The following is a 22,983-nucleotide window of genomic DNA, read 5'->3' as shown; positions in this document are numbered from 1 at the left end:
TTATAACTAATCATTAATAGAAACTTAGATAACAAATATAAATATAAAAAATACCAAAAACATATTTTTTTACAGTAGTGTAAACAGTTATCTTTGGAATGGAAAAATATCGATAATTATATTATTTTCAATTTATTTCGTAAAGACATTTTTTATGAAAACATTTCAAAACATTTGTTTCAGCAAGGTTAAGTTTAATAACAGGTTTTATACAACGAACATTACTCTTAGCCATTTTTACATTATAAAACTAAAATGGTAAATTTATTTGGCTGGATTTCGAAACTCAAACTTCAATGCATAAAAGTTTATTGATGGAAGATTCTGCAAAAAAATCTTAAATATCATCCGGACAGTCATCCGGCCAACCACACAGACAGACATACAGTGTTCTACTTGGTCATGGATAAAACAAGGATGACAACATCCATGAAAGCGAAGCTCTGAAAAGGTAAGACAAATGGGTATTTTCCTGTTAGGATTATTTTCAATTTTGAAAATGCTTTCAAAAAAGTAAATTAAGCATGTTTTAAATGGATGTATGGACTTTCTGTTTACAGTTCTAGAGTTGTAGAACTTTCTGAATTGTACCTAGCTGTTATAGGAATCATCATGCAAAGTTTGAAATCGTTAGGACACATTTCTGAATTTACGAAAATATATAACTAGGGTTGGGCCGGATATCCGGTGTGGCCGGATATCCGGCCGGATATCCGGCCATTTTCAATATCCGGCAGGATACCGGATATTGAAACTATCCGGCCGGATATCCGGCTTTATAATTTTTTATACTTTACACCAAAAATCTCTGCTTTTTAAAATCTTAAATGGCTATAATTTTCTTATTATTGAAGCTAGAAGAATATTTTTTCTGAATAAGTTTAACTTTATGTAAATTTATATAAGATTTCTGAAGAAATTTTTTTTTTACTACTTTAATATCTGGTAATTTTGCCGGTTATTCGGCCGGATATCCGGTAATTTGGCCGGATAACCGGATATTTGCCGGATATCCGGCGTTAGACGGATATCCGGCCGGTTACCGGATATCCGGCATTTGAAATCAGCCGGATATCCGGTATCCGGTATCCGGCCAAAAAAGTATCCGGCCCAACCCTATATATAACCCTTACGGACGGACCGAGCGACCCTAATTATGAAATAGCCTCGCTTTTAATATTGATTTATTTTTCAGTTGTATGTATTTCTAACTATAGTCAGTTTAGGAACAGAATAGAAACTATTAATCTTTTATACTCTAAAATATAAACTCTCAACAATTAGAATTGAGAAGACTTGAATAAAGTGAAAGATATTTTCTACAAAGAAGTGTGTTAGCTCTAGCCGCACGTTTTTCGAGATTTAAAATATAAACGGCGCTTTCGCATAAAGTAGTTTTGCGTTTGTTTGTTTATTACTTTAGTCAGGTTACTTAGGTTATAGGGTCAGAGGTCCTCGTAGTGTTTAAGCATAGAGTTGAAAATCCCCCTCCCCCTTTTTTTCAATTTATTTCAACAACAAAAAAGGATCATTGCTCAACCGGATCTTTATGTGAAACCACTCATTAGACACGTGATAAAATTTATTTTTCACACACAAATAAACTGGTGGCAGTGGCGTAGATAAATATCCGCTTAATGTCAGGGAGGTGTTGGGTCTTCATAACACTGCGTCATACTAAGGACCATAAATGGTATTAACTGTTACTATTAATACTATTATGTAATTAGTAAGAGTTGGGGTAATCAAATTATCCATAACAGCAGGAAGGGAGGGGACATTGAACTGTAAATTATACTAGTACCCTGCAAAGTTATATCACCACATTATCGTTTTCAGTGTACTGTCCAAATTTTTCAAACAATAATTATAATCTATGGAATTGGATATCTTGCAAATGACGTTTAACAATCTATTTTTAATTGTTTTATTCCTATAAACAAATGGAACCTAGTAATAGTGTATAACTTTTTATCTTTGTGACGTAACAAAAATCGAAGGATGAGAGGGGAGGTGGGAAAGGAAACCCCTAAAAAAGAGATGGATTTTTGTTACGTCACAAAGATAAAAAAGTTAGACACTATTACTAGGTTCAACAAAATGAAAATTACACTTGTAAGTTTATAATGGTTATTGATTTTAAAACTTTAATGATAATAATTTCTATTTTGTGACAAAAGGGATATTAATCATAATCATACACTTTATTTATCTTCCGCATGATCAAAGGAATCAAAAAGTTTTATTTTTTCCATTAAGATGTAGTACCTCTTGGACTAGGCGTATGTATCAAGTTTAAAAATTCTTGCTCAATATTTAGTCCATTTTGCTCACAGTTTTCGAATAGACGGCCCCTAGCACCCCCAACCCCCATTAGTAATTTTTTGAATAAAACTTTATGATTTTGCCTTGGTCAGATCCATACTCTGCAGCTTTGGACGTGGTAGACTTGGTAATCAGGTAAGATATAAAGAATCATTACTTTGGTGCTCCCACTTTCCCCTTAATTTTAGTATCATCATGGATTTTAGGGGTTAAGACATTGGCTGACATATCAGTATATATTACCAATGATGATAAATAAATTACTACTCCTGTAGATTGAAATAAATGGTTAGAAAGTTTCATATTAACTAAATATAAATCATTTAAAGTATCAAAAGTTTTAGGTCAACGAATGAGAGAACGTTTTTAAAAAATTCTAAATCTTTAGGTACTAATCTAATTTACAATCTACAAATCAAAGTTCTTCTTTTTTGGTAATTTTTCAAACAAACTTTTATATTTTAGTTGTCATCTTTTGTACAATGTACGCTCTGTCTGAAATGTATGGATATCAACCTATCCTATTATTCAAACATTTATAGTTAATAATATTAAAATGTATAGATATCAACCTATCCTATTATATTAAAAGGGTATCCAAAAAATGCGTACATTTTTAAAATTCCAATTGTGCGACTTGTGTTAATAGTTGAAAAAAAGTTTTGCATACTGCTAGAACCACTATAAGCTCTGAAAAAAATAGATAATCACTCATCATCAATGACGTCATATGCTAATTTTTTGAGCGACTTTCTTCACTTACCTTATGAGCTGCATTACCAACAGTACCAACTGACTTAAAATGCAAGTTTACTTTCATAAACTTTTCTCACATTTTTTTTAATTTCTCAATGTAGCTCCTAAACTACAAATAGAACAAAAATTGTACTTAAGTTTTCAGATACTAGAACATATGACAGTTCTAACGATATTTAAAGCATTTTTCTACTATTAACACGAGCAGCACTGTTTCAATTTAAAAAAAATTATGAGTTTTAGCACTCCTTTTACTTTAACCTTTAATGATTTACACTCCAGTCAAGTTTTAAATCAGTAGGAACATTTTACCACTTCACTACTAAACTATAAAAAGCTCAGGAATTTGTCTACTATTAACACAAGCTGCGCAATGCGAAATTTTAAAAGGTATGTATTTTTATTGAATACTTTTAATCTTTAATGATTTACTCGCAAGTCAAGTTTTAAGTCAGTAGGAACATTTTAACACGTAGCTCCCAATCTATGTGCAGCACAGGAATGGTTCTTATATTTCCAAAAACTAGAGCTTATGGCGGTTCGATCTAACAGTATGCAAAACTTATTTTTCTATTAAAATAAGCCGCACAATTTAAATTTTAAAAATCTGCCATTTTTTTTGCACACTCTTTAATATCAAAAAGTTTGCTACTTATAGAAATCATTTTATGTTTTATTATTTCATTTTAGGATTTTATGTTGAGATCTTATTTTGATCCAGTCATTGACAACAAAACAAGGCAATTAATGTTTAATATCCAAATACAATGCTCTCCTGAAAAGCTATTTTTTTATAATGTGTTACTGATTGATTTCAATTCTAATAATATAAGTAGTTAGCTTTTGCTAGGTTATTTAGGTTAGGTGATTGCCCCACAGGGTTAGAGCCCCCTGCAGGTGCTAGAAATAGGAGAAGCCGGCAGGTGCTAGAAATAGGAGAAAAGTCACTTTGAAAAATTAAGAGGCATTGTCACAAAAGGGACCATACCCTAACTCTTTTACCCTCTCAGAAATACCCCCCACCCTACATCAAAACACAGTGCACTCCACTGTTTTATACTATTTAATTGTTGTTGCATGGTTTTAAGCTAATTTTATCAATAGGGGAAGCAGCTAGTTTAAGATACTAAACATTATTAAGGGTATTAGAATTAGATTCAAGGTGCCATGATCTTATAGGTAAACAGTTTAGTTTAATCTACTAACATTAAAGGGACTGTGCACGTAATTTTTTCTCATCTTTATATGAAATTTTAACATTATCTCATTCATAATATCCCACAGATAGAGCAAAACGCGCTCTTGTTTGCTTAAAAAACGGCTTTTTCCGACGATTTTTATAAGGTAAAGGGAAAGGAAGAAATTTTCCGTATTATATAAAATGTGCATTTAATTGCTTTTATCTCCCATTATAGCTAAAATTAAACTTTTTCACATAGTTCTTGATTTTTCCTAACGGTTAAGGTGACTTTTAACATAATCCTTGCTTTAAACCAATGTATACCTAGTTACTTAGAAATTGATAAAATAAGCAATATTTTTTATTGAAAACCAAATACAATAACAAAGCTAGAAACAGGTTTTTTTTATTAGTATCCAATTAACTTTAGATGGCCCACCTTCAATTACAAATTTGTAAATAATAAAGACGCAATATTTCTTTATAAACAGTCTGATAAAAGTGTAAACTAATTCTCCAAAGTGGGTTATTTATTGTCCAACACAATAAAAAAGGATATTATTATTTTAAATAACCTATGAGTTTCAACCTTTGTAGTCAGTGAGGTATTTTTTGTCAATAATACGAATTTAAAATAGGTCTTTATTACCTAATTACTAAATAAATCCTTAACAGTAAGTAAATTGTTTCATCTATATATGACAAGTTAAATATCCCTACAAACATTATAAGAAACAAAAACGTTCAGATTTTCCCTGTTTTTACCTTTTCCCCTCCCAAAATACCATAAAATCAAGGCATTATTCTTGGATATTTTGTTAAGAGGACGTTTTTGGTTGATCAGTGTAGTGAAATGTGCTTAGAAAATGTTAAGATTTGATAATCAGATGAGAAATTTTTATGTTCACATTTAACACCAAACAGAAGGACAAAACAATACTTAGATTGGATGCGCATAGGTCGTGGAAATCTTAATCAAAATTCATCTTCATAACTTAATAAAGATGGAAACATCCATAAGTAGCGAAGCTCAAAAATTATGGAGGGATATCCCTAACCAAAATTTGTAGTAAAAACCGTGGCAACCTCGATTTGACTAAGAAATCGTATGTGTCTCGCATTCTATGTTTGTCAACACACATTTACAAACAGACACACAACCAACATATAATCAAAATCATTGTGTGATAAATATAGTTTATAAAAGTATTTTTAAAAAGTTTTTTTTTCTAAATAACAACATTATTAATAGTGGTTAAATTATTGCCATTTCAGTATGAAAAACTTTTTGAATCTCTAAAGTTCATTGAAAACATTTGAGAGTACATACAACAAGTAAGGTCACAGAGAATATAAAATGTTCTCTCTATTGTCCTGAGCTCTAACTCTCTCTCTCTCTCTCTCTCTCTGTAAAATTAATATGAAAATGATTATGTAACCCATTATTACGTAAAATATTTACTAAAAAATTACATGATGTTAAACATTTTTTTATGTACAGTTTAAGCACGATATTGCTTACAAATCTTATGATATCGCTTACGATTTCACAGGTGTATCCCACATCTGTAAGTACCTTCTTGCATTTATCGTATGCATATCGTCGATGTGAATTGGGCGATTACTTAGCGCTACCGTAAGAACTCGTGTGCGATTGTAGCTCGCTGTATATTAATTGAGAACTTATTTTATCCCTAAAATATATCAGCCAAAAAATCATGAAAACTTTAAAATCTAAGAATCATACTTGCTACGGCTGCAATCCAAATAAAGCCAATTTTTCAATTAGGACGTAACAGACGTCCAATTATTGAATGAGATTAATGTCAAAACAGGTTATGGTCAAGTTTTATTCAAGAATCAAAACCATAGAAAACATATAACATCCTGTAAATAAAATACATAATTAATACAGTTTAAAAATATTATATTTAAAATATCAAAATGCTTATTAATATTCTGTTCAAAAAAAAAATAAATTGCATTTAGGACCACTTCGGCATTGTTTAAATCAAAGCTAAAAAGTAAATTCTTCGTTATATAAAAAAAACTGAGGTTTTTCAAAATCTAAAAAAATATCTGGGCTTTAAATAATATTTTGGTTTTTATTTCTTATGTTTTTTAACTAAAAAATAATCATATACACTAAAAAAAATATCCTTTAGTTGTACTATGCTTGAACCTGCAATTTCTTATTTTCGGGTATAGATAAATCTAACACACGTACCTGTAATGATCATTCATAAAACACTCATCCCACTACTTAAGCTCTCATATGCACAAAAAGACAACATTTTGTCTTAAAAAGGATAACCGTCTTATTCTCTTCTCAAAATCCAAACATAATCTCATGCTAGCGCAAAAAAAACATTAAAAACCACTAAATTACCAATACAATACAATCACCCCAACCAATCGGCAAATCTCAATAGAATTAAATAAAAGTATACAGAATATTTAGGCATTCAATCACTGAGAAAATCATGAAAACTTAAAAATGTAGGAAACGATCAAGCCCCCCAACAAATCCTAAAGAATGTTAACTTATTTAATCCCTGAAAATTTCAGCTTTCTATCTTTTATAGGAGACGAGAAAATTCCCCCTTTTGTCTCTAACAGACGGACAGATGGACGGACATACATTTCGAATATAGAGTAGATCCGCTACTAAAAAATTTCTCTCACATATAAAAGGTTTTGTGATTTTTCAAAAAAATATTATTTCATGTAAATAAAAAAATCTTACTTCTTTATATTATTGGTTTGATGCTTAGCTATAAAAAAAAACTATGATATTCCTTATTCACAAACATTGATTTGACCGTTTCTGCTCCACCCCACTTCCCCTCCCTTCCCCCGCAAAAAAAAAACAATATTCTTAATTTGGATGGACGGTAGGCCCTAAGCGGCTATACACAATGTTGGAAGGTTGACGCAAATTTCAGATATCCGTTTTCGCGATTTGAGATAAATTCATCTTTATATCATAGAGAATTAGATAATCTTGCAAGCACTTCAAGAAATTAAATTTTATTACTGTCTATCAGCTCTCGCATATTCTTCATTTAACCACATAACTTTCAAACAACTACCCTCCCCATCCCATTAATACAAATTGTTATTCAAAATTCTTATCAACTTTTTGCGATATATGATACTTTATAAATACCTACATATATATAAATGAAATCTGAATTCTATTTTCAACACACAGCTTTGGTTAAATCAACAACATACATATGTTGAAACTATTTTCCTCTTGAATATTTTTTTTTATTTTTAAGGTGTAATTATTATTATTACTTTTAATGTGTAACTAGCGGCTACGCCCCCTAGAAGCTTCTGAAAGCATTCAATTTTAGTTTTAAATAGAATTTTTTTGTAGGAGTGTCAGTGTTGTTGTACAGGGCAATGTTTCTTGGGAGGGTGGAGGTACCCTCCCCCAAAATAGTTATAAACTTTCCCAGACACACTGTAAAAAAGAACCATATTGGTTCAGCGGTTAGCGAGATCAATTATAATTTAAGTTATGCAAATTTTTTTTAACCCCCTTCAATTAATTTTTAGATTTATCTGTTTTATTTCCTATACAAGAGAAAGTTGGACAAAAATGGGTAACCTAACTAACCATCCGCATGTGTACAAAGTACTTTTAGTTATCTTCCTAGTTTTATGCTTGTATAATTCAACTATGCTACTCTATAACTATGATAACATTAATATTATTAAAGTAAGTGACAAAAGTTATACAATATACACATCAAAATATGGAAACAAAACTGAATCAAAACAAATATGTAAAAGGTAAATAATGAATTTAATTTACCCTAATGGAGTGTGAAAAAAAGAGGTCTAGAGTCAACTGACTCTAGGTTTAAGAGATTATTTTTTTAATATCTCCATCCTGACGGATACCGGATGCCAGGAAAACTGGCGGGGTCATACAGGTAGAGAGCAAAAAACCTTAAGGGTTAGAAAAAAACCAATTAAATAATTATGGGAGATGTATAACAATATGTATCACATAAGCTCGATGTCATGGGAGGTATTGGGAACATTGACATGATAAATATCGTGAATGATAATACACAAAATTACCCCTTCTGTAAATAACAATTAGTGGATGAAACTTTTAGACATAGCAAATGAGCAAACCATTCAAAATTTAAGTCCCCAAAGTTGTTTTGCCAACAAAATAGAAAAGAAAGTCTGGGAACCATAGACGTCCAAATTACCCCCACAAAAATTTTACCCCGGGGGGGGGGTAAAAACCAAAAAAAAAAAAAAAAGCTTGGACGCCCCTGCTGGGAACTAGTTTAATAAACACCACAATGTTCCCTTCCTCCCTAGATATAATAGGTTTAGTTTGATTTTGAAGTTTATAGCATTTTTTTGCCTAAATTGCATGAGCTTTGCTTATTATTAACTTTGTGTACCTTGTTATAATTATTTAATTTAGATATAGAGTCAAAACAAACCAACAGGAAGACAAAATTTAAAATCTTATCCAACCCAAATCTAAGCAAGTATACCACATCAAACTTTAATAAATATTATCAAGATGGCCTCAAAATTATCAGAAAAACTGAAGAAGATAGCAATAAAGATTTGAAACTAATTTTGCTATACAATCCAGTATTTAGAGGTTTTAAAGACGGTTATGACCAATGGAAATGGTATTTTTCTCTGGAAAGCCCGTTTACATGTAAAAATGGATTCTCCTGTCGGCTTACAACAGACCATGAGAAATTAAATGAGGTTAGAGTTTGTTTTTAAATTTAGGGCTTGCCCGTACATCAATAATGGAAAACCATAAGAAAAAAGCAAAGCTTTTTAATAAGGGGGGGGGGACGTAATGACATCTATTCTTAAAGGACGCCTGCAAGAAATACCACGCTTTAACTGCTGAAAGACTGCCACAAGTAGACCCAATACTCCAAATTTAAAGCCTTCAGCTTCAATAACAAAAAAAGTTCTACGCATTTCAAAATAGCATTTTATGTACACTGAAATTTTTGAAAGATTTCCAATGCTCATAAAAGAAAAAACAATATTAAATTGCGTCGCCTAGACACAAAATTATAACCTTATCTTTGTCAGAAACTTAGATTGCCGGTAACTGATTACATTTTTACAATAAAAACACCACATTTCATAGTCAAAATCTATGAAAAAAAATCGATTTAAATTACATTTTTAAACGAAAATCATAGCGGAAACAAAGGGGGAAACCAACACAAGCTCAGCTGTGATTGGTTGTTAAGTTGATTCAGCCTGATTACAGTACACTCGGTACAACGCAAGTTAAACTTAATTTTTTAAAACTATTTTCACTATAGAAATGGGTATTTTTATTGTAAAAATATAATTAGTTACTGGAAACCTAAATTTATGACAAAAATAAGCTTATAATTTTGTTTCTAGGCCACGTAGTTTAATTTCAAAGTTTTCAACATGAGCATTGTAATTCTTTCAAAATTTTCATTGGACATAAAATGTCAGTTAAAAATGCCTAGAACTTTTTTGTTTTAGAAGCTGAAGGCTTCAAATTTGGGGTATTTGGTCTACTTGTGGCAGTCTTTCAGCAGTTAAAGCATGGTATTTCTTGCAGGCTTCCTTTAAACCATGAGCAAAATTAGGTTAGGTTAGGTAAGAAAAACCATGCGGAAATTGGGTTTTTAGACTTTTTTTGGTCTATTTTGATGTGAAAACTTACCTTAAATTGTTTTTTTCTTAGGGTTTTAACTTAAATACACTGTGTCACTGTAACCCGCAACTGTAGCTCAACACGTAGTGCATCCGCTCGTCGTCAGGAAGGTGATAGGTTCGAATCTTGGGCCGACACCGCATCAGAACTAAAGAATGGGAATGCCCTACCCAAAACAGGTGCAACTCGTTACTATGTACAATTGGGACTTCTCAGACAAAGGTCGTGCATCACAGAGAGTTGGTTGTCGGTTGAATGTTACTTAACCTAGTATCCTTGGGTGTTTGGACACAGAAGGATGCGTAACATTCATTCTTAGTTCTCCTGGATTGCTTGACCAGGACCTGGACAGTACATCAAGTCAAAAAGGTCCTGGACTGAAATCCCGCCCATACGAGGTAATTAAAGGTAGGTACTTGTGAACTGTTGATCTTATACATACTAAAATAGATTTGATCTTGTTAGTGATTCAATATAAGTGTAGCTTATCTATAATTAAAGCCCTGTATGTCCGTATGTCTACACCTATGTTCGTTATTCAAAGAACTGAGAAGCCTGCCAAACAAGGACTAACTCCTACAAAATCCTATAAAAAGCCACAGATCTATTAAATTCTATTTTTTTCATTTTTTACAAAAATTTTACGTGTTGCAAGATGCTATAATATTTTTGAAATTCTAATTCATATAACGATTATGAACTAATTAAAACATCTATTACCAGGCTTCCGCTGTAATGGTGTCTCTGCCAGGTCTACCCCCTGATTTTAATACCTGGATTCCTGCTGGTTACATACCTCCAGACCACCAGAAGTGGGTGGCTCTCTGGGCGGAGGCTCCTTGGTATTTTGCTCAACATCAAAATATTAATTCTTGGTTGCAGGTAAAGTTTAATTTTAGGTTTAATTTTATGTTTTTCTATTCCTTAAAAGTGCTACTATGTTAATTTTGAATGTATTGTATCCTTTTATTTAAAAAAGGATATTTTTATAATTCTACTATTCATAAACAATAAAACGAACACAGTAATAGTGTCTGACTGATTATGACGTAACAAAAAAAATTAGCCAATGAGAGGCCGTTATTGATCAATGGTAAAATTTATAGTGGCCTCTCATTGGCTAATTTTTTTTTGTTACGTCAAAATCAGTCAGACACTATTACTGTGTTCAATAAAACTTCAGTCGAAGGATCAGAATATCTAAAGTAGATTTTATGTCAACTTAGACAACTTAAATTTAATGCTACATATAGTCGACATAAACAATGTCTGTCATTACCACTCAATAATTTAATTTAATGTCAAATTGTCGTTTAGATTCATTAAAATTGCAGCGGCATTCATCAAAGTGCATAGTAAAGCATGAAATTGGAACTCCCCCCTTATTCTCAATTTATTTCAAAATCAAAGTGAGGGGGGTTCCGAGCCCACCAGATACTCTGATGTAACGCACTGAAAATGCAAAATTTCAGGACATTTTTGATTGGACAGCTAGTTATCATTCGGATGCAACTTTTAGTGGATTTTATCAAAAAAATTGCAGGTATCAAATATATCATTATATAAAAGTAACAGGATCTATATCTGTAGGTCTCTCTGTCTCTACCGAAGTATCTCGCTAACCCCTGAACCGATTTGGTTCTCCTTTACAGGATAGGTTTGCATAAGACTTGGGGAGGTACAGCTATTTTGGGTACGGGAACCATATCCTGCCAAAATTGAGTGGGGTAGTTTGTCTCCTATGCCGGACTCTTGGGGCTTACACCTGCCTGCGATGCCCTCAGCCTTACAGGACTGTCCAGTACCCGAAATACACTAACCTAACCAATAGCAATTTTATTAAAGTTGGAAATATTTTTTTTTATTTTTCTATTTTTAAGTTTTACTACAAATATTTTTATTTTTAGTTATGTGAAAAGAGAGACTAAACAGACAATAGACAAAGAATCAATTTTAAAATCGAAGGATAATTCAGCTTTGTGGGTGGTGAGTCACTGTAATGCCCACAGTGGGAGAGACAGATATGTTCAGGAAATGCAGATCAATTATTTTATTTTTACTTAAGAACCCTAAAACAGCTGAATATTTGAATACTTGGAAATAATATTTCAAAGAAATAAAAGAAATTATCCTCATTTGTTTAGTGTTCATTGTTTTTAATGCTTTAACCCTGTGGTCTTACTTTTGTACCCAATAGAAATTTGCCTAACCTGACCTCATATGAAACTAAGACACCACCTCCCCCCCCCCTCCCCTCCTTTTTTTCTTCCATTTTTAGGGAAATTGCTATTTATTCTTTCCAGGGCTCGACAGCTACATGTAAGCCTCAGAAAAATCAACCTCTTACTAAATCATCTATAAGTCTAAACCTGACCCAAATATTGCAATCCCCTTTTCAAACATTTGTTAAAGCATCCAAACGAGTTTAAAGGCTAAGTCGCAGCTGCCGAGCCCTCATTCTTTCACAACCAAAAATAAGAAGACATATAATTTTTTTTCATTTTTTTCATGAATAATTGTGATTTTATAGAATAATTAACATTTTATGAAGGTTTTTTTAGTTAATCTGTGTTGATTATTAGGATATTGGGGCCACAGGATTAATCAATGTAACCATCTATGGTAAATGTAGCACAAGCGGAAAAAAAACTGAGGATGCCTTCAAAAATTTGGATAACTACTATTTTTATTTAAGTTTTGAGAATTCTCTATGTGATGATTATATTACTGAGAAGTTTTTTAAAATGCTAAAACAAAATATTGTTCCAGTTGTTATGGGAGCTCCGAGGAAAGTTTCATACTTATATTGTACAATATTTAAAAATAGGGGCTACGCCACTAGAGGCATCGAGGAGCTATTGTGGTGGGGGATGGGTGGGGCTGGGAGTAAGTACCACCCCCTATTTAATTTAAGTTTTTAAAAGAAAACATATTTTGAAGGGCTTATTTTTTTCTAGCATAGTAGTTATTTATCTTGGAAGGGTGGTGGTACCATCCCCAAAAATCATTATATATCTTCTAGGGACAAGTTCCTTTGGTACAGACAGACAGATGTACAGTTAGATATCTTGTTACTTTTACCTGTAAATGATTATCATATTTATGATTACCATTCTCAATAGTATTCTGTTTTGATTTTATTTATTTAAATTTTTTTTTTTGGGGGGGGGGGTGGGAGGGTGGACTTTACCGCCATAAATAGGTAAGGATAATTGACAAATAACCTGTTGATTGTGCAAGATTTGTCTTAAGTGCAGGATGTAATTGTTTTAGTCGTGACAATTATCCTTATCAAGGTTTTGGTAAGGCACTGTAAAGTAATTATAGAGTATCTGTGTTATATAAAACTATGAAATTGACTAAATGCTCAGATCTGACTATGAAAGAGTAGCTCCCCCAAAGTCATTTATCCATGTTGCTGATTTCTCCAGTCCTGCAGAACTTGCCAAGTATTTACTTCATCTTCAAAATAATCCAGGTAAGTAATATCATGTTTATCTATCTAATTAAATATGATGAATACCTGGAGTGGAAGTGTGGTATCCGCCTAGGATAAATGGCAGACACCAGAGTTCAAATGACTACGGCAGTGTGAACAGACGTGGACACCTATACTATAGAGAAGCTACGCTTCTCTAGCAATCACTAAATAATAAACAGAGTCTATTCAGTTGTTCCTTTATTCAGGGTCTAAGGTTTACTAAAGTTATATACAACAAACAATAAATACACAGATAGGAATAAATAATCATAAACAGAATCAATATAATACATATACAATAGTCAGTTTGGGCAATAATGATCCCCCATCCCTGGAAAGGGTGGGGGGGAATTAACAATACAGCTTAACCATAATAAGGCTGTCAGAATCTATCATTAATTTTAGGCATAGGGAGGGGGTCGGCAGACCCCTTCCCCAGGACTCGGGGGAGGGCCCTCGGCCCTTCCCCGAACCCAGGTCAGGGTTGCCATAGGCATGGCTCACGGTTGCCGAATACCACAGAAGGAATGGTACCAGCTAGAGTATCCAGAATTATTATAATTATTTAACTATCTATTTAGATAAATATTATAAATACCTGGAGTGGAAAGAAAAGTACCAGCTAGAGTATCCAGAATTATTATAATTATCTATCTATTTAGATGAATATTATGAATACCTGAAGTGGAAAGAATAGTACCAGCTAGAGTATCCAGAATTATTATAATTATCTATCTATCTATTTAGATGAATATTATGAATACCTGGAGTGGAAGGAATAATTCCAGCTAGAGTATCCAGAATTATTTATCTATCTATCTATTTAGATGGATATTATGAATACCTGGAGTGGAAAGAATGGTACCAGCTAGAGAATCCAGAATTATTATAATTATCTATCTATCTACATATTTAAATGAATATTATGAATACCTGGAGTGGAAAGAATGGTACCAGCTAGAGTATCCAGAATTATTACGAGTATCTATATATTTAGATGAATATTATGAATACCTGGAGTGGAAAGAATGGTACCAGCTAGAGTATCCAGAATTATTTATCTATCTATCTATTTATATGAATATTATGAATACCTGAAGTGGAAAGAATAGTACCAGCTAGAGAATCCAGAATTATTATGATTATCTATCTATCTATTTAGATGAATATTTTGAATACCTGAAGTGGAAGGAATAGTACCAGCTAGAGTGTCCAGAATTATTTATAATTATCTATCTATCTATTTAGATGAATATTATGAATACCTGGAGTGGAAGGAATAATTCCAGCTAGAGTATCCAGAATTATTTATCTATCTATCTATTTAGATGGATATTATGAATACCTGGAGTGGAAAGAATGGTACCAGCTAGAGAATCCAGAATTATTATAATTATCTATCTATCTACATATTTAAATGAATATTATGAATACCTGGAGTGGAAAGAATGGTACCAGCTAGAGTATCCAGAATTATTATAATTATCTATCTATCTACATATTTAAATGAATATTATGAATACCTGGAGTGGAAAGAATGGTACCAGCTAGAGTATCCAGAATTAATTATCTATCTATCTATTTAAATGAATATTATGAATACCTGAAGTGGAAGGAATGGTACCAGCTAGAGTGTCCAGAATTATTTATAATTATATATCTATCTATTTAGATGAATATTATGAATACCTGGAGTGGAAGGAATGGTACCAGCTAGAGTGTCCAGAATTATTTATAATTATCTATCTATCTATTTAGATGAATATTATGAATAACTGGAGTGGAAGGAATAGTTCCAGCTAGAGAATCCAGAATTATTATGAGTATCTATATATTTAGATGAATATTATGAATACCTGGAGTGGAAGGAATGGTACCAGCTAGAGTGTCCAGGATTTCCATGGCCTGGATGTCAAATTTGTCAAAAATTGTATGAAAATAAAGAAACACAAAAAGTAAGTTTAAATTTAAAAATTGCCTTACAAATGTGGGGCTATTTCCATCAAATAGAAGAGCTCATTTCCAACATTTATTCTTAAGACAACTTCGTTTCCAATCCGATCAATAATTTCTTCTGTTTTTAAACCTAAATAAACCCTTTAAAATGTTTTAAAGGATGTTCAGACTTACAGCTGTTTTTAAAATTGTAAAAGATTGATCTTCCTGAAGCTTTAGGCGACTGCTGAGCCCTGAGTTCTCCATTTTTATTGGCCTAAGCTTTCAGTCCTGCGTGGCAAACTAAAAAGTAACTAATCCTACAGTATTTCATTTTTTATGCAGGGACAAATGTATTTGTGACAATTATTATATTCTTTAATTTAGGATTTGTTCAGAAATTTCACTTCTTATTGGAACTCAAAGAAGTGCTATGGTCAAGATTTTACAAACATTCGAATTTCTGATGATAATATGTAGCCACTGTATACAATGATAAGACAATGGAAATCTAGAATCATTATAATTACAGAGGGATGCTTTCAAGGTGACCAAACGCCAAATCTAAGTTTTGACTTTGCCGAGTCACCAGGGGAGATAAACTAAACTTATCTTGGATGTTAAGGTGTCTATAGAAAGGTATTGGCATGATAAAGATAAAACTTTATCAGAATGGCAAAATTGACAGCGATTGGAAAAAAATAGGTCACCTTGAAAGGATCCCACTGTATCTATCTATCTTTCTATTAATTTAGATAAATATTATATAAAAAAATATATAACTTACTTTGTCCGTTTGTCCAATAATGCTTTATTGTGTTTATTATCATTGATGTAATATTTTTTGGTTCCGTTTTAAGAACATCTTTATGAAAACATTCATTAGACATAAAGTAATTAAAATAAATACAAGAAAAATTTCCCTCCCCTATTTTGATATTTTTAGTAGCGAAGCTACTCTATAATTTGAAATGTCCGTCTGTCCGTATGTCCGTCTTAGTTTGAATGAAACATGATTTTCTCGGCTCTTATAAAAGATAAAAGGCTGAAATTTTTGGACAACATTCCCATTATTAAGGAGCACAATTAACTATAAAACATCAATGGCGGTAGGACCGCTTTTTAGCAGGTTTTAGGCTATTTTTGTATTTTTTCACATTTTTCTCCATATCTTTGGTGTTTATGGTCCGATTTCCAAAGTTTTTTCAGTTATAGTATCAAAATTAAATTTCCTGTCGTTTCAAGAGAACAACTATGACGGTTACACTGCCTTTGGGTAGGTTTTAGGCTATTTTTGTATTTTTCACATTTTTCTCCATACCTTTGATGTTTATGGGCCGATTTCCGAAGTTTTTCAGTTATAGATATCAAAATTAAATTTCCTGTCATTTCAAGAAAACATCAATAACGGTCAGACTGCCCTTTTGCAGGTTTTTGACTATTTTTATATTTTCACATTTTTCCTCATATATTTGGTGTTTATGGTCCGTTTTTTTTAAATTTTTGTAGTTAAAAATATCAAAATTAAATTTCCCATTGTTTTAGGCATCCAGTATGTAATTTACTTTGACTGTCAGTCTGTCAGTCATAATACTGAAATATAAATATTAAGAAATTAAAAATAAATGTTGAAAAGGTTTCGTGATTTTTTCCCTAATATACATGCTTTTAACAACTAATACCTAAATTCTTATTTAATTGTTTGTGCTTCACTACTTATGGATGTTGTCATCCTTGTTTGATGATAAAGAACGGGGGGTTCTGTGCCCAAGTAAGCACTCTAAGGGGAGTAATATTAATCAGAAACAAAAATCTTTAATTGTATGACCTTTGTGTGTATGGTCTAAATTCACATGGTAATGAGTTGTGCCTGTTTATTGATCAATGTATTTGTATTTTTACTACTTTTGTCGTAGAGCTGCAGTCTAAATCATTTTCCAATATAGCTTACAAACTGATAAATATCCGGTAGATTGAAGCCGGTTCTAAGCCATACTGAAATTCTGTATCTTATCGTAAAATGTACAATCATAATATTGAAACAAGTTTTTATTTTATGATTGTACATTTTTATATCCGCAGAAAGTTGTTTATAATATTAAGGTGTCTAGATGATGCAATAAATAACTAATTAAGGTGTCTAGACTTGCTACATAAACATTTTATATTCTAACAATTTCATTTTCTTCTCTTAAGTTATAAAAATGATTGCTATAGTTTATTTATATACTAGTGGCTTCGCCCTAGCCTATAGGGGCTTCGCCCCATTAGGCAATGGAAAGTCAACCCTCGTATAAGAAATTTTTTAGAGTTATATTTTCAATAAAGTTATTCTTTGCCGAATTACTCTTTGGTAAAATTAGACCCAGGTTGTGCACCGTACGCACAAAAATTTCAATTCGTAAAAATTAAACTCAGGTTGTTCCCCGTATACACAAAAATTGAAAACTCTTCTCTGTAAATTTTATTTAATGTGCGACAACTTTTAAAAGATGTCAATTTTTTAAAATTACAAGAAGCCCAATAATTTTTATGGGTGAATTTTTTTTTTCTTTTTTTGTAGGGGGGGGGGGGTTCATAGAGGCTTCGCCCCATGGTGCAGTGGGGTTTTTTTAAGATGTTAAATGTTACTTTACTTTATTTATAAGCTATCAGTGTCGGAGTCTTCACAAACAATTTCAATCTACAGAAGAGGTAATAATTATGTCAATCATTATTGGTGATGTACATCATTTTTGGATACATTGCAATTTTTTCAGAGTGTTTCTAGTATTTCCCATTTTTTGCACCAATAATTTTATTTTTCCCCTTATTGAGGGCACACATCATTTTGTCGTCAATTGTCTGAGCCCGCATTAACTTATTCATTAAATTCCCCGGACATTTGTATGTCCTACCTCATATACAGTTCCCTCCTTAGGGTGTTTGTTATAAATAGATTTATAAAATTACCAAAAACGATCCTGTGCAAAAACAAGGATGACAACATCCATAAGTAGCGAAGCACAAAAGATAAAATCATAGATGGTAATACGTACAAGTTAAAGTTTATTTATTAATTGATTTATTGGAGAAAATAAACACGAGACCCTGTTTTATTTTGTATAATGATGACAATCAAAGTAAGTAACATAAAAGATGCTCATAACAATGGGAAAAATTATTTTGATACTGATATCCCAAAAAAGTTTTAAAATTGGACCAAAAACACCTAAGATATGAGGAAATATGTAAAACATGTAAAAATAGCAAAAACCTGCTAAAAGGCAGTCTGACCGCCATGCTTGTTTTCTTAAAACGACAGGAAATTTAATTTTTAATTCCTTATAACTTATAAAATTTTGAAAAATTGGACTATATACATCAAAGATATGGAAAAATTTTAAAATTGCCAAAAACATGCAGAATGAAGCCTGACTGTCATGGTTGTTTTCTTTAAACAACAGGAAATTTAATTTTGATATGTATAACTGAAAAATTTGTGGATGTCGTACCATAAACACCAAAGATATGGAGAAAAATGTGAAGAAAAAAAATAGCATAAAACCTGCTGAAAGACAGTCTGACCGTCATAGTTGTTTTCTTAAAAGGACAGGAAATTTAATTTTGATATCTATAACTAAAAAATTTTGGAAATCGGACCATAAACACCAAAGATATGGAGAAAAATGTAAAAAATACAAAAAAAAACCTAAAACCTGCTTAAAGGCAGTCTGACCGTCATAGTTGGTTTATTTAAAGGACTGAAAATTTAACGTAGATATCTATAACTGAAAATTTTTTGAAAATCGAACCATAAACACAGAAGATATTGAGAAAAAAAGTGAAAAATACAAAAATAGACTAAAACCTGCTAAAAAGCGGTCCTACCGCCATCAATGTTTTATACTTTATTGTGCTCCTTAATGATGGGAATGTTGTTAAAAAATTTCAGCATTCTATCTTATAGGAGCTGAGTAAATCCCATTTCCCTTATAGCATTACGGACTGACGGACGGACAAAGTGAATTATAGAGTAGCTTCGCTACTAAAAAAAGAAACTACACAGCAATCCATATAGGTGACAGAAGTTGGAGTTCATAGATATTTCAGTATTCTTCAAACCTGTTCTACCCCCTCTCTTTTTCCTTTCCCCATGAAGTAGATAATTCTGGATAATCATTCCAAAACTTATTAGCGCTGTTTCGTAATTTGGCTTCTGTTAAAAAATTTAAAAGTAGAAGGGCGGTTTACTTATCTCCCTCCTTCTCCCCTAGTCTATCTTTAATTAAAAGCTATGTCTTGCATATTTTTAAAATTAGGTGTTTGATCACGAATTGCATATGGTAAAAATATTTTTCTTATTTAATTGTTATCCTAATAAGATAAAAGTTATGCTTGAAGATTGTTTTAATAGTTATTAATATATGTTGCATTTAAAAAAAACGAAAATTGAGATCAGAAATTTGCGCAAATTGTATACATTTGCGTCATTTTATTTTCGGATTTTTCTAAGAAGTCACCACCCATATCCATCCCCCCCCCCCCCCCCTCCCTCTACATTGCATCCCCAGACCATCAAAATATTTTTAAGTGTATGAAATAAAGGATCATATAAATAAATCCTTATGATAAAGTAACAGGATGTCTCTTTGTCTATCTGTTTGTATGTTTGTACCGAAGGATCTCGCTAACCGCTGAACCAATCGGGTTCTCCTTAACAGGGTAGCTTTTCATAGGTCCCAGGAAGGTTTATATCTATTTTCTTGGGGGGTGGAACACCCCCAACCCCCCCCAAAAATAAAATTTTTAAATTTTTTTTTAACTAAAATTAAAAATGAGGGGGAGGTACCCCCCCCCCCCAAAAAAAAAAAAAATGTTCGCCCCCCCCCTTAAAAATTTTTTTTTTTTACTTTTTCTTTTAAAATCTAAAATAAGAAATTGAATTATTAAATTCGACTCTCTCCTCCTCAAGTGCCCCCAGAGGCCTCTAGAGGCGTAGCCGCTAGTCCTTATGATAAAGTAACAGGATGTCTCTTTGTTTATCTGATTGTACTGAAGGATCTTGCTAACTACTGAACCAAAATGATTCTCGTTTACAGGGTAGCTTCTCATAAGCCCTGGAAAGGTTTTCAACACATTTTTGAGGGAGGGTGACACCACCCTCCGAGAGAAAATCGCCTCAAGAAAAAAAATCCCCCCCCCCCCAAAAAAAAACCCCGTTATTTTTTGTTTTGTAATTTAAGTAAGCTACTTTTAATACAGTAATAGAAAACATAAAAGCATTTTAAAATCGAAGCTTTTCTATAATTAGGGTCGGTCCGTCCGTCCGTACGTCTGAGATGGATAGGTTTTTTCGTTAATTTAGGCATGTTAGAATTGTCCTATCAATTTCAAACTTTGCATGGTGATTCCATAGTAGTTAGGTACGATTTAGAAAGCGTAGCAACTCTGTAATCATTACCAGAATGTCCGTACGTCGATTTTTAACATTTTGCTTTGACTCTTATATATTTATATTCTGATTATCAGTTCTGACACTAAACAAGTATTATTGTCTGTTTGTCATACCGTTTCAGTGCTTCGCTTTAATGGGTTTTGTCATCCTTGTTTCTGTAAAACGAACAGTAGGGAATAAAGCAGGATTTATAACTTTATTTACTTAACCAGCGCGCGGCTATGCCGCTAAAGGCCTCTAAGGACCCTTAAGGGCGAGGGGGGGGGGTGTTATCGATCTCCCTACTTTCATTTACTTAATTATTGATAAAAAAAAACTTACAGATATATCCTAACTACAGAGAATTATCGCAATTCTTGTCATATTTTTGTAGCCCAATTAGCCATCACTTTTTCCCTAGAAGTGTAGACACACAACAGACAACACACACAAAAAAAATATTAAATGGGCAACACATCTTTCTATGCGAACCATTCTTATGGTGTACCATCACTTCCCCAAAAGTTTTATATTTGTAAATTGTCTTTATTCCCAAAAATACAATTTGTTTGTATGTACCTCTCGCTAACCACTGAACCGATCGGGTTTTCCTTAACAGGGATAGCCTGATATCTAGTTGCCGAAAGTGTACGCAGTTTCCTGGGTGTTTCCTCATCCTAGCTCAATATTTACTACTAGCTACAAATCTTCAAACTTCCATTAAAAAAATCAAAATTTGAATGTATAAACGATTTATACATTATACATTTGAATTTTTTAAATTTTTATTTTTTTTTTAAGTTTGAAGCTTTTTTAGCTAGTAGTAAATATTGAGCTAGGATGAGGAAACACCCAGGAAACTGCGTACACTTTCGGCAACTAGATATCAGGCTATCTTAACAGGGTATCTTTTAAAATGTAATATTCTTGCTTTTGCGTAGAGACTTGAAAGCATCATAGACAAATTATTTCATCAAATTAGATAGGTATTTGAATTTAAAAAAAACATTTACAGTGCCACTAGAGGCGAAGCCGCTAGTATCTAATAAAAAAGAATATATAAAAAAGGTGGCGAATCAAATAAGAATGGGGCAGTTTATGCTGTGGTTATAATTTGTGAAACACACTTTTGCTTCTGATCAATACATTTGGCAGTGTTGATGACACAGCTTTTTACTGCGTTTCCCCGTAGTTGTATACTATATACAGTACTAGCCAAGAGCGCGCTATGAGCGCGCTATGAGCGCGCTATTGGCTGCGCGTTTCTTTACTATCTTCTGATATATTATTTGTAGGATCAAAATATTATTTTGTATTTCAATTATTATATATTACAAATATTAATTCAAATTAATACATCCTTGAATACAATGTTATTTACATAATCATCAATTAATGCAATTTTCAAATGTTCTGGTGATCTTACTCTTGAAATTTTTCAAGAAAAATCGTGGTGCAGGCACCACCTAAAAAATTCAATTCTTTTATTGTCTTATCCCCAACTAATAGCTATTTATCCCTGACTATTAACCCTTTACTTTCATTGTCGTATACCTGACTATTAACTCTTTTCTTCCAATGTCTTATCACTGCCTTTTAAATCTTTTCTTTCATTGTATTATCCCTGAATATTAAACTTTTTCTTCCATTGTCTTATCTCTGACTAAGAAAGTAAGAAAAAAATCAAACTACAAATATTCATATTTTTTAAAGATTTAATGTCCCTTTCTATCATCCCTTTTCTTCCGTCTCTTTATTAGTTTCATTATTTTATTTAAAAACATATTTATAATTTTGCCTCTCTTTTTAAAAAATATTAGGTATGGGATCCTACTATATTTTTTAAATTTTTTTTTTAGAAAAAGGAAACATGTTATAATCTGGTAAGCCGAGCGTACTCGGCCCACAGGGTAACGAGTTCGGATTCAACGGGCCCTAGCCTTTAAGTATTCTACCAAACAAACAAGCAGGATTCAATCATACAGAATTATATATTTAAACTGAATAATCTTTACAAGTTATGTTTACTATATATATACAACAAAAATATGACAATAGTTAGGTTTGAAGGGGGTGTGGGGCGCTAGGGCTTAGCGCCCGACGGTAGACAGGCTGTGGGGGCAGCGGTGGTAAAAGGGGAGGCAGTGCCTCCCGATTATATAAGTGCATGATGGACTCGTGAT

General features: G+C 32.3%; 2 protein-coding genes across 2 annotated transcripts in view; both read left to right on the top strand.

Moving 5' to 3' along the window:
- The window catches only part of LOC145306634 (4-galactosyl-N-acetylglucosaminide 3-alpha-L-fucosyltransferase 9-like), a 53,837-nt gene that overhangs the window by 104 nt on the left and 30,750 nt on the right, over window positions 1-22,983 (top strand). Inside the window, exons 2-5 of the mRNA XM_080148916.1 lie at window positions 1,196-2,460; window positions 3,772-3,821; window positions 4,223-4,260; window positions 8,721-9,019. Coding sequence (XP_080005042.1) covers window positions 3,778-3,821; window positions 4,223-4,260; window positions 8,721-9,019 — 381 coding nt within the window. The 5' untranslated portion in view covers window positions 1,196-2,460; window positions 3,772-3,777. The remainder of the gene's footprint in view (window positions 1-1,195; window positions 2,461-3,771; window positions 3,822-4,222; window positions 4,261-8,720; window positions 9,020-22,983) is intronic.
- LOC145306635 (alpha-(1,3)-fucosyltransferase fut-3-like) lies at window positions 13,182-16,802 on the top strand. The gene is made up of 3 exons (XM_080148917.1): window positions 13,182-13,446; window positions 15,289-15,404; window positions 15,772-16,802. The coding sequence occupies exons 1-3, from the start codon at window positions 13,332-13,334 to the stop codon at window positions 15,862-15,864; spliced, it is 324 nt and encodes a 107-aa protein (XP_080005043.1). The 5' UTR covers window positions 13,182-13,331; the 3' UTR covers window positions 15,865-16,802.

This window comes from Acartia tonsa, chromosome 14 (genome assembly GCF_053477335.1).
Source record: "Acartia tonsa isolate MP-2025a chromosome 14, ASM5347733v1, whole genome shotgun sequence".
Taxonomy (NCBI): Eukaryota; Metazoa; Arthropoda; class Copepoda; order Calanoida; family Acartiidae; genus Acartia; species Acartia tonsa.
This window is presented reverse-complemented; position numbering and strand designations above follow the sequence as displayed.